This window comes from Ochotona princeps, chromosome 21, assembly GCF_030435755.1.
Source record: "Ochotona princeps isolate mOchPri1 chromosome 21, mOchPri1.hap1, whole genome shotgun sequence".
Taxonomy (NCBI): domain Eukaryota; kingdom Metazoa; phylum Chordata; class Mammalia; order Lagomorpha; family Ochotonidae; genus Ochotona; species Ochotona princeps.
In genome coordinates this window covers 4,178,522-4,190,798 of record NC_080852.1, presented here as the reverse complement: position 1 = coordinate 4,190,798, position 12,277 = coordinate 4,178,522, and the positions used below count along the sequence as shown (strand labels likewise).

At 46.9% G+C, this 12,277-nt stretch overlaps 1 protein-coding gene across 2 annotated transcripts in view; it reads left to right on the top strand.

The window, feature by feature from the left end:
- PTPN2 (protein tyrosine phosphatase non-receptor type 2) overlaps window positions 1-12,277 on the top strand; it is a 102,447-nt gene that overhangs the window by 30,646 nt on the left and 59,524 nt on the right. For both annotated transcript variants that reach the window (XM_058678417.1, XM_058678416.1), the window contains exon 2: window positions 1,668-1,758. In XM_058678417.1, coding sequence (XP_058534400.1) covers window positions 1,668-1,758 — 91 coding nt within the window. The remainder of the gene's footprint in view (window positions 1-1,667; window positions 1,759-12,277) is intronic.

Genomic DNA, 12,277 nt, shown 5'->3' with positions numbered 1-12,277 from the left:
CCAACTTCCACCGCTTTCCTCGGCCCTGATGTTACGGCATAGCAAGTAAAACTACACCATGCAATGCCAGTTCATATTTCATATCCTTGGGAGCAGGATTGGAAATTGAGTGCAGTTTTACTTGCTATGCTGTAACATCAGCCTCACTTACAAATTAAACACACACACACACACACACACACACACACAGGCAGACAGAGCGTGCCTGTCTGCTAATTCATTCCTTTAATGTCCCAAGTGTCGGAGACTGTGCTGGAGCCAGGACTGGGAGTGCAGGCCAGGTCTCTTGTGGGGGGAGGGCAGAGACTCAGCCACCGGAACCCTCCTTTAGCAGGGAGCTGGAATCACAATTAGAGCTGAAACTTGAACCCAGATGCTCCGAAATGGCATGTGGCTCTTGCATCCGCTTCTAGTGCCTGCCTCTGCGTCCTAACTTTTAAAATGTTTTTTCATATGGTACCATGGCCATAAACTCAGGTTTTGCTGATAAAGCATATTTTTTAAACTTGGTATTCCTTCCTACTTAAATTCTTAGAATGCGCTTCATTTAGAAGAGAAGATCTAGGGCCCGGTGTGGTAGCTTAGTGCCTAAATTCCTTGCCTTGCATGCACCGGGATTCCCATATGGGTGCCGATTTGTATGCCAGCTGTTGCACTTTCCATCCAGCTCAAAGCCTTGGGACACTGCGTCCACGTGGGTGACCCAGGAGAAGCCCCTGACTTTGGATTAGCTCAGCTCTGGCCACTACAGTCTCTTGGAGAGTAACCAACAGAGGGAAGATATTCCTCTCTGTCTCTCCTTCTCTTTCTAAGTCTGCCTTTTCAAGAAAAGCAAATAAATCTTTTAAAAAAGAGAGACAGCTTGGAGGAATCCACCATGGTGGGAGGGTTTGGGGAGGGGTGGGGAGAACCCAAGTACCTATGTAACTGTGTCACATAATACAATGTAATTAATGAAGTAAAAATAATAAATAATAATAAAAAAGAAATATATAGATAAATAAATAAATCTTTAGAAAAAAAAGAGAGACAGCTGAATCATGCCAGGTGGTTGGTTAGTTTGGTTGCTTACGAAGGGTGTTCATAGAAATTTCCTCTCACTATGGAATATGGAGAAGCTTCCGGGCCTTAATACAAGCCTCAAACTGCCACTTTTTGCTGCTTAGTTATGGTTTCAGAAAGAAGTTTTGCTTTCAAAGTATAGTAACAGTTATGTGGTATGAAGGTAAAGAAACACGTAAGAATTTTAAGGTAGAAACTCTAAAACTGGGGGAGATGAAAGCTTTGGTTAGAATTTGAGTATGATGTGACTTCCTTTATGTGTCTCCGCTGCATTCTGCTACATGAAATATTGCATGTTTGCTTATAGGTGTTGGAAAGAGGCTATCAATAGTAAGTGAACAGGTGATACCCACAGATTTTGACGTCAGAAGGTCCTTGCTGGGTCTGGGGGCTGCACCTGTTAGTCCCATCTAGTACCTCCCGTGCCAAACGTCGAGTGATTTCCATCCATGTGAGGACTCGGTGAGGCAGTGTACATCATGTGTTCTGTTTTGTGTAGTACTGAGGTATTTCTGAAGTGCTTGTGTGATTGTTATACTCTGGAAGAATGTTTTGCTCTGTAAAGTTAAGTGAGCAATATTAAAATGTATTTTTGTTATTTTAAGGAAATTCGAAATGAGTCCCATGACTATCCTCATAGAGTGGCCAAGTTTCCCGAAAACAGAAATCGAAACAGATACAGAGATGTGAGCCCATGTAAGTACTGGTGAGCGCGTGCGCATGGGTGTGTCCTGGTTCTTCTAAGGGTGCAGGTCCAGTGAGAAGGAGGGCTGAGAGTCAGGCTTGTTAAGTAACATAGTTTTCTTTTTTTGTTTGTATAATCTTAAAATAAATTTTCAAAGCATGGCAGAAGGAAAAATTATTTTTAAGAAACCTTTTTTTTTTATTTGTTAAATGTTCAAGAAACAGTAGGAGAAGAAAGTTATAGCCCATTGTTATTTTCTCTCTCATATTTAACCGCCTTTATTTTGGTTATTGCCTTCCATCCTGTTTTTTCTTTTTTCTGTAATGTGTAATTTTTCTCTTTAAAATTGTAATCATATATGAGCATTTATATATGTTATGTGTATGTTACTTTTCATAGTCCCTCATCATTAGAAACGCTTAAAGACTTATTGCTATAATTTGATTCCCTGCTGGCTATTGACTGCAACAAAAGTGTGTGCTTACTCTAGCAAACATAAGATAAAAGGTATAAGGGACAGAAAAGCAATCATGGTAGCTCAGAGTCAAGGAAAGCTGTGATTGGGAACACAACAGGTCGGTGCGCGCCGATCCGATGCCAGGACCAGGAACCTCTTCCAGGTCTCCCACGCGGGTGCAGGGTCCCAAAGCTTTGGGCCATCCTCGACTGCTTTCCCAGGCCACAAGCAGGAAGCTGGATGGGAAGTGGAGCTGCCGGGATTAGAACCAGCACCCGTATGGGATCCCGGGGCGTTCAAGGCGAGGACTTTAGCCGCTAGGCCACGGTGCCGGCCCTGTAAATGTTTTTTTTTTTTTTTTATCTTAAATGTTTTTAGAGGCTTTGGCAGTGGTTTTGGATATTACTTTTTTTTTTTAAAGATTTATTTATTTTTTATTGGAAAGGCAAATATACGGAGAGGAGGAGAGACAGAGAGGAAGCGCCCATATGGGATCCTGACGCATTCAAGGCGAGGACTTCAGCCACTACGTTATTGCACCGGGCCCCTTGGATATTACTATAGTCCTTTTTTTTTTTTTTTACATAATATTTTCTCTATGGCTTGACATTTCGATTGTACTACAGAGTTTTGTAAGCAGTTATGATACTGGGGCTTGGAATGTGCTCATCGTAATGCAATTCTGTTGTTTGTTCTGGTTTATACAGGTCATTTCAGCCTTAGCTGGGCTGCAGTTCCAGTCCAGTATGTTTCCCCATGTTTGGTTTCAGTGGCTTAAAAGGCTGTCTCTTTAACACTGCTTATTACTAGGGAATTTGCAGTAGAAGCCAAATTGATCACATTCACCCTTCTGCTTGTTTCTAGTCCTCCTCCAGGTGACTAGGACATGGTGTGGTGCCGGGGCCTCCTGGATGGGCTCAGTAAATCACACTGTATGCAAGAGCGTAGACTGCACAACTTTTATACATTACATTGCTGGACTGCAGATATTTCAAGTCTGAATATATCACTAAAAGTCCATTCTCTTAATCCAGTATTAGCAGAAAGTATTTCTTATGTTGACCAACTACATTTACATGATGGGTGTATTGGCTGATATACAAATTAAATGAGGAGTGTTCTCTTCAAGTATTTCAAGTTAGGGCTGGCATTGTGGCAGCTATGACACCTGCATTTTATGTCAGTGCCAGTTCAAGTCCCAGCTGGCTGCTCCACTTCCAATCCAGCTCTCTGCTAATGTTCCTGGGAAAACAGTAAAAGGTGGCTTATGTGCTTGGACCCCAGCCACTCACATGGGAAACCCAGATGGAGTTCTAGGATCTCAGCTTAGTCCTGCTCCAGCCCTCCTGGCTATTGTAACTATTTGGGGAGTGAACCGTGAATGAACGAGCTCATTTTTCTTTTTGTCTCTCTTAATCTCTCTGTAACTCTGCGTTTCAAATAAATAGGTAAATAAACAAATCTTTAAAAAAATTTTCATATTTATTATATGTTATTTATTTTGTTTCTTCTAGATACTCTTTTCCCTTACCAGTTGGACATGTTAATAAAATGAGACTGGCACCAGAGTGTATTAGCGTAAACACCCATCTATGGTACTGGGATCCCATATGGGCAGCTGCTCTGCTTCTGATTTTCCTCCCTACCTGTGTCCTGAAAAGCAGAGGATGGCTGAAGTCTGTGGAACCCTGCTCTCCTGTGGGAGACTGAGAGGAAGCCCTGGCTTCGGACTGGCCCAGCTCCAGCCACTGTGGCCATTTGGGGCGTGAACAGTTGGCTGAAGGTCTCTGTCTTTTCTTCCCTCTAACTCTGCCTTTCAGAGAAAAATAAGATAAATCTTGTTTTTTTTTTTTTTTAATTTAAAATTTTCAGTATTGATTACATGCTTGAGAGGGATGTGAATCCATGTGGGCTTTGAATACAGTGGAGAGAGTTTGAAGTGTGGGTAAGATCATTTTTTGATTTTCTCAGACATTTCCAGTGTCTCAGGAGAGGAAAAGGGTTGTGGGTTACGGGAAATGGTACTTTGGTGACACCTTAGAGACCCCGATGTGAGAGGAATGTTCCCAGGATGTTACAGGAGTGGTTTTGATAGTTCTCAGTTTTCAGCTTCATTGCACCAGGTTGAGAAAATCTTTCCAAGATCTGTTGGTCGACCAGGTCTGCCTCAGTGCATCCACAGGCCCAGGAACGTGCTGCAAAGCTTGGCCAACTGGTTGTGCCTTCTCTCCTCTGGTGAGGCACTTGATGTCCGCTGCTGGCCTAGATGAGTTGACTGTTAAGTCCCCCTTGTGCATCTGGGCATGTTGGCCACTGTTTGCGCATCAGCAGCTGAGGAGGCCGAGTACTGGTACATGCACTCCAAGGTTGGGTCACATATCTGTGGTTTTACCTGAAGTCCAACCATCTAATTGGGGAGTTTCCCAGGAAACCTCATCTGGGGTGACCTCAGATTTGGCTTTTGTGAGCACCAGTTAGTGCCAGATCAGGTTTGGTCTGCCTTACGTATCAGCCAGCCCACATCCTGATCGATGCAGCTGCCTGGTACGTAAGGAAGCATCCCCAGCTTCATCTCCCATGCGCACGTGTAGATGCTGTGGGCCCCAGATCCCAGGTGAACTGGTGGATGGTGCACCCCAGCCCAGCCCAAACCCTGTCCTGGCTATCGTGTGTGCCAGTGGAGGCCCAGACCCGACTCACACACATACCAGCGTGTGCTACAGCCTTGTCTGGCATGTCTGAAGATCTGGCTCTCACATTCACCTGCAGTCTAGTAGGCGAGTACCCCAAGTTCCTCTACCAGCCCCACTTTCAGCCCTGGATCTTGTGCATGTCAGCACGTACTGTGGCCCAACTTGGCTTGGCCCACCCCGGTCTCGGCACTTGGCGGGTGCTGTAACTGGGGGCAGACTCACCCCAATCCCAGCTCTCACTGGTGGGTACTGCAGCCTAGCCCAGCCTGGCATATCCAAATCCCTCCCCCTGGCTTTTTAAAAAAAAAAAAAAAATGTTAATAAGGAAAAATAGCCAGAGAAGAAGTGTTATGCTTTTTTTCAGTTAGAACATTTGAAGGTGTGACAAGCTTCTTCTGAAACATGTGGTTCCCCATTGGAGCCCTTTTGGCGTGGCTGCTTTCTGGGAATGGGGCTGTGAGCAGTAATTCTGACACCTGGATGTTGTCTCACCCCCTCCAGTTTTCTGGTGAAATCACGTGGCTGTAGAAACATTCTTCTGGTGTTAACATGGATTTTAAAGAGAGTGTTTCCCGGTTGCATTCCTTGTTTGGTTTTTAAAACCCTGAATAAAAATTCTTTGTGTTTTGGTTATTGTAGACTTGATTCCTGTAGATTTGCATGTAGTTTAAGACATAAAAGAGGGGCTAGCATTTGGTGTAACAGGTTAAGCTGCCACCTGCAATGTTAGCATCCCCTATGGGTGCCAGTTTGAGTCCCAGCTGCTGCACTTCTGATTCAACTCCCTGGTAACACACCTGAGAAAACAGCTGGGATAGCCCAAGTCCTTGAGCCCCTCTACCCATGTGGGAGACCTAGATGAAGCTCTTGGATTGGGTCTGGTCCAGCCCTGCCTGTTGTGGCCATTTGGGGACTAAGCCAGGTGAATTATTTTCCATCTCTTCCCCCTCACTATAATTCTGCCTTTAAAATAAATGAAACAATATTAGGAAAACAAAACCAAACAAAACCAGATGTATAGGGTCAGTGTTGTATCCAGTGGGTTAAACTACCATTCACAATGCTGGAATCCCATATCAGAGTGTCAGTTTGAGTACTGACTGCTCCGGTTCTCATCTCGCTCTTGCCCTGAGAAGGCCGCAAAAGATGGCCCAGATTTTGGGCCCCTGCATTCACGTGGGAGACCTGGATGGAGTTCTGGCTGCTGGCTTTATCCCAGCCGAGCCGTGGCTACTTGTGGCTGTTTGGGGGGTGAACCAGCAGAAGAAAGATTCTCTTTCCCTCCTTCCCTCTCGCCCCTTCCCTCCACCTTTCTGTCTGTCTCTCTCTTGCTTGAGAACACAGGGATCCAGTTGAGCTTTCACCCAGGTTGCCTCCATGGCATTGCCTTCTGTGACTACAGTGAAACATCACAGCTGGGACGCTGACACTGCTGCATTTCTTCTAGCCATCCTGTCTTCCATGTACTGGAGTGTGAATGTGCTTAGTTCTGTGCAGTTTGATTTATTTATTTATTCTTAAATGTTTATATATTTATTTAAAAGGCAGTTACATAGAAAGGGGGAATAGGCAGTGGAATCTTCCATCTGCTGGTTGAATTCCCAGATGTCCACAAAGGCCAGCGCGTGGTCAGGCTGAAGCCAGGAACTCCCGCATGGATAGGAGGGAATCACACACTTTGACCGTCTTCTGCTGCCTTTCCCACACTGTTTGTGGAAAGCAGATCAGAAGTACATCAGCCAGGCCAGCACAGGAACCAGTGCCCATAGGGGATGCTGCTATTGCAAGTAACAGCTTTACACATTATGCCACAAAGCTAGCCTCCTGTGCAATTAAAAAAAAATCTATCTATCTATCTATCTATCTATCTGTAATTTATTTAAAAATAGAATTATAAAAAAGAGATTGTTCATTCTCTGGCTTACTTCCTAAATGTCTGCAGGAACTTCATCCGAGTTTCCAAAGTACTTGAGCCAGTTCCTGCTGGTTTCTCAAGCACATTAGCAAGGAGTTGGATTGGAACTAGAGCAACTAGGACAGATGCATTGGGTCACTCCCTAGATGGCCACAACGGCCAGGGCCAGGCCGCATAGAGCCAGGAGCTTATTTTGAGTCTCCCGTTTGGGTGCTGGGCGACAAGCCCTTGGACCATTCTCTGCTGTTTTACCAGGCACATTAGCAGGGAGGTGCACTAGCTGGGACTGAATTGTTGCCCATGAAAGGCTGATCTCAAAGGCAGAGTTTTACCCACAACACAACAACAAAGTCTTACATTTTTGTTCTAATTACCATTATTGGGTATGATAAGCTATATGTGGGTTCCACCCTCCTGTCTCCTCCCGCTTTGTTTTTCGTGGAACCCATGACTAGGAGCAGGTCTTTTTATTTGAAAAGTAGATTTACAGAAAGATGGAGAGAGAATAGAAATCAGTCTCTTCTATCTGCTGATTGACTCCCCAGAGGGCTAGCCAAGTGGCCAGAGCTGAACTGAATTGAAGTCTGGAGCCAGGAGCCTCTTCTGGGTCTACCACAAAGATGCAGGGACTGAAGGACTTGAGCCATCCTCCATTGCCTTTCCAGTCCATAAGCAGGGAACTGTATGGGAAATGGAGCAGCCAGGATTCGAACTGGTGTCCATATGAGGATGCCAGTGCTGCAGGTGGAGGATTAGATTATTGAGCCACTGTTGCTGCCTCCCTCAACCCCCCACCCTACTATTTTTCCCCCAAAGATTTATTAATTGTAAAAATAGAGTGATAGGAGAAACAGAGAGATTGATTCTGTATGCTGGTGAACTCCCCCATCAATAGCTATGGTGGCTGGGGCTTGGCCAGGCCAAAACCAGAGCCTGGCTCCATCCTGGTCTCATGTGGATGGCAGGGCTCCATGTACTTGGTCTTTCACCCACTGCTTTCCCTGGTTTGTTAGCTGAATTGGAGGCAGAGCAGCCAGGATCTGCACCCAAACTCCAACATGGGAACAGGTGGTAGCTTAACTCACTGCACCACCACTCCAGCCCCCTGAGTCCCTTCTTTAACTGTATTGGGTTGAAATAAATGGAAGATTTTCTTAATTGGATGCTATGTTTTTGGGGGGTTTTTTGTTTGTTTGTTTGTTTAAAGACTAGACATTGTAGTTTAAGTTTACTGTCAAGTATACGTGTCAGCAAACCTGCTTGAGATTGGCCTCCTTGGTTTCAGATTTCTAGTCCCAGCGGCCGGTTGGAGCCTGCAGTTGGGAGCTGCCCAGAGAGCTCAGTGTAGCCTGTGCTTGTCAGGCTTCCCTTCATCATTGCTCCTGCACTCCTTCCCACGTTGCCCTGTCAGACACAAGCGGATTGCCACCTGAAGTACCCAGGACCACCTTCTGGTCTCTCTCACAGGGAGGCTGTTCACCCTTGCCTTCCAGGTAACCCAGGAGACTTCCTAGGCTCACACTGTACTCTGCAGCCAGTGAGTGACATTGGTCCCTCGGCGGATGTGGTCAGGCACATCCCAGCCCTGCTTGCATCTCTGTCCTCTCCTACTCCGTACTCATGTCCTGTCTTTTCCCTCACATGCCTCTGCTCCCGGTGCCACCTGCATCCTGGTGACGTCGTGTCCCTGGGAAGGAACCTGTAGAACTCTAACCTCACTCTTCTAGACCTCTTTAGTGCCAGCCGTTGTGACCTTCCACCATCGTCAACTCTGAAATCTGAAAACTGCTACTTCGAGGGCTTTCTATCGTGCTAGTTCTTTCACTCCTGGTGTGCCTGCTCTGTTTAGTTTTCCTACATCTTCATCCATCATAGTGTATTACCTCTTAGTTTCGTCCTCTTTGTAAAGCCCCAACCTGGGAATCCTCAGTCCTCATCTTGCCTAACTCCAGACCCCTGAGTGTGTGCCTTGGGTGAGCTCAGCACCAGCCTGGCCCATGTGCTTTGCTGTCCCCATGTGCCCTGTGAGCCCCATTCCCCTTCACTCAGACTCGGTGCTGAGTCAGCCCTGTCTCACCCCCCCCGACACACACACACACACTCGCACACACATCATCACTTTCTTTGTGTCTTCAGCCTCTTTTTCCTGGAGTAACTTTTCCTATGATTACATAAATGTGCTGCAGTGTCTGTTACCTGTAACCTTATATCCCCCCCAGTCTGCAGATCTATAGGGACACATGTCATGGTCATGTGCAGACATATTGTGTGTGTATCTCTACACCTGTACTTACCCCCTCCCCCTTTTTTAAAAGAGTCACTTATGTTTATTAGAAAGGCAGATTTACAGAGACAAAAATCTCCATCTGCTGGTTCACTTCCCAGATGGCCACAATGGCCAGATGTGAGCCCATCTAAAGCCAGGACCAGGAGCCTCTTCTGGGTCTTCTGCATGAATGCAGGGTCACAAGGCTTTGGATCATCCTCTTCTGCTTTCCCAGGCCACAGGTAGGGAGCTGGATGGGACAGGAACCAGAGCCCATATGGGATGCCAGTATTGGCAGATAGAAGATTACCCAGTTTAGCCATTGTGCTGGCCCCCACAACTTTTATTTGGAAGTGCTGGTAACTTTCCAGATTTCAAATGTATTTGGCTTGCCTGCCTTACTTCCTTCCTTTCTTCCTTCCTTCTTGTTTTTTTGATGATTACGTAGTTGATTAGGGTGGGAATGATCTAGGGGATGGGGAAAGTGGGTGAACTTATTGCCTCCAATTTTTCTTTTTCTTCCTGTATCTGGGGGAAGGCGGAAGACAAGGGGAGAAGCCACATCCAGCCTCCCAACGGCATCAGTACTTGGGTGTGGGGAAAGGCCACTGGTGCTATCCCAGAATCCCTGATGTGGAGCACACGCCGAGGGTTCTGCTCAGGTGGCCTTGTTAGGTCTTACATGCTGTTGGTCTCGCAGATCCGAGGATGAGGAAATCATTCCAAGGTCCATTGGCTGACATAGTTCACCTTAGAGTCTCCATTCACCCAGAAATTTGCTGTCAGGCTTCGCTGGGGTGGTTGTCCGATTTGTTCTGCCCTTCTTCCTCTGCTATGGTACCAAATGTCCTCTTCCTCTGCAGGCTCCAATGGACTGCCAAATCCTCCATATGCATCTAGATATGCTGTCCACTGTACCATCTTCAGTAACTGAGGAGGCCCAGTTCAGACACATGCACTCCACTGTCAGACCACAAATCGTGTCAGTCTCCCCATGGTTGGGATTCTGAGTCCTGCGGTTCAGTTGGGGAGACCCTCAAAGAAATCGTCTGGGGCAATCCCAAACCTGACTCTTGTGTGTGCCCGCCAGTTTTGGATCTGCCTCATTCTGTCACCCAAATCAGCCTACATACACACTGATACTTGTAATTGTTAGGTCAGATCTATCTCCAGCCCCGTCTCTTATGCAATGGATGCTACAGCTCAGTCCAACCCTGCCCACCACACATTTGGCCCTGAAATGCAGTATCAGGAGCTATAGCCCAATCAGAGTGACCCCCAGTAACTCCACTGGGCCACCCCTCAGCCCTGGTTCCTGTGTCTGCCAGCATGTGTAGTGGACTGGTCCAGTCTGTTGCATACCCTTATCACTTCTTATACACATCACAGGGTGTTGAAGCCTAACTCAACCCTACCGATTCCATACTCTAGCCCTCACTCATGCCAGTGGGTGACACCACCTGTCTAGCCAGGCCTGCCACCAGTCCTGGTTGTCATGCTCACCATTGGGAGCTACAGCTTATCAGAGAAGTGCCCACAGTTTCCCTACTGGACTCACTCCTTACCCTGCATCTTGCAAACTGCAGGTGGTTCTGCAGTCTAGTGACAGGACTTGCCTTCTGTCCAAGCATTTGCCAGCTGATGCTGCGGCAAAGCATGACCAGCCTGCCCTTGCTGTGGCTCATGCTTGTACCAGTGGATATAATTGGCCAGCCCAGCCTGGCTCTCCCCCCTAACCCAGCTCACATGCAGGGCAACAGGGGTTGTAGTCCTGCCCAGCCTGGTCTGCCCCCAGTCCCAGCTCTCATGCTCACGAGCCCAGCAGGGGAGTCCCCGCATCTCTTGTATGGGGTTCGCACCTCCCTTTCCCCACCACTGTCCCCGGGACTCACACATGCTGGTGGGTGCTGCAGCCCAGTCTGGCATGGCCCATCTCACCTTGGCATATGTCGGTCGCTGCTGTAGCCTGTTCTAGCCTGGTCTGCCCTCAGTTCTAGCTTGTGCTGTTGTGTGTTGCCTATTGGCTTCCTTTCTAACCCTTGTTTGACCTGTGATATTTGATCCTGCTTTCCTTCCCCGATAGCATATGTTTTCTCTTTTCCTCTTTACTGGCTGCTCACTCATTTTCTGGACTTCTCCTCAGTTTCCTTTCTAGTTCAGGGTATTTTCTCTGTTCTCTCGCTCTGATAGTCGTAGGAATGATCTTGTCTGTGGGTCCAGTTGTCACCTGTGTTTGTGACCCCCAGATCTCATCTGCAGTGTGGTCTCTCGGCTGCAGAGCCATCTGTGCAGGCCGTGTGTCTCTGCCTTATTTCCTACAGCTACCTCATACTCGGTGTGTCTGGATGCTTGAGTTTGTATTCCTTCTTTATACAGTCCATTGATGTTAACCCTAAACCTGCTGTTAGTGGTTTTCCCCTGTATTTGTAAGTGGTACCACTGTGCACCTGTTTGCTGAGGGCAGAAGCCTACACTCATTTCTTCCTCAGCTCTCATATCTACTGTGTAACTTCATAAGGACAAGGTGACTTAAAGAAATGGAATGACTGTTAAAGGATTGGTGTTCTCTCCAGCTTATAAGTTGTATGTTTAATACAGTTTCACTCCGATCTCAGATTCTGATAGATGGAAAGCAAGCTTACTCTAACATTTGTATGAAAGGCAAAGGAACTGAAATAAAACGGGCACAGCAGTTTTTTAGGAAGCCAAGGTGGAAGAAGCACTGTGGCTGATTGGAAGCTGCATGGCGTGCAGACCGTGTGGCCCTGACAGGGTCGTCACGTCCGGAGAATTCAGGATTCCTCATTCGACTCATCCAAGTGTGAGGAACTGATTCCACAAAGGTCCCCGCAGTTTAATGGAAGAACACTGTGTGTTTTTAAGATTATTGATTTCAAAGCTAGAGTTAGAGGAAGAGAGCGAGCGAGTGAGACATCTTCCATCTGCTGATTCACTTCCCAGGTGGCTGTAAAGGCTAGGGCTGGACACAGCTGAAGTCGAGAGCCTGGAGCTTCATTTGGGTTTTCCACATGGGTGTGGGGATCCGAGTCCTTGGGCCATCTTCCACTGATTTCCCAGGTGTATCAGCAGGGAACTAGATCAGAAGTGGAGCATCAGGGAAATAAATCAGATCAGACATTAGATGGGATGACAGCAGTGCAGGTGGTGGACTTACCCAGCAGCTGTGATGCCAGTGCCA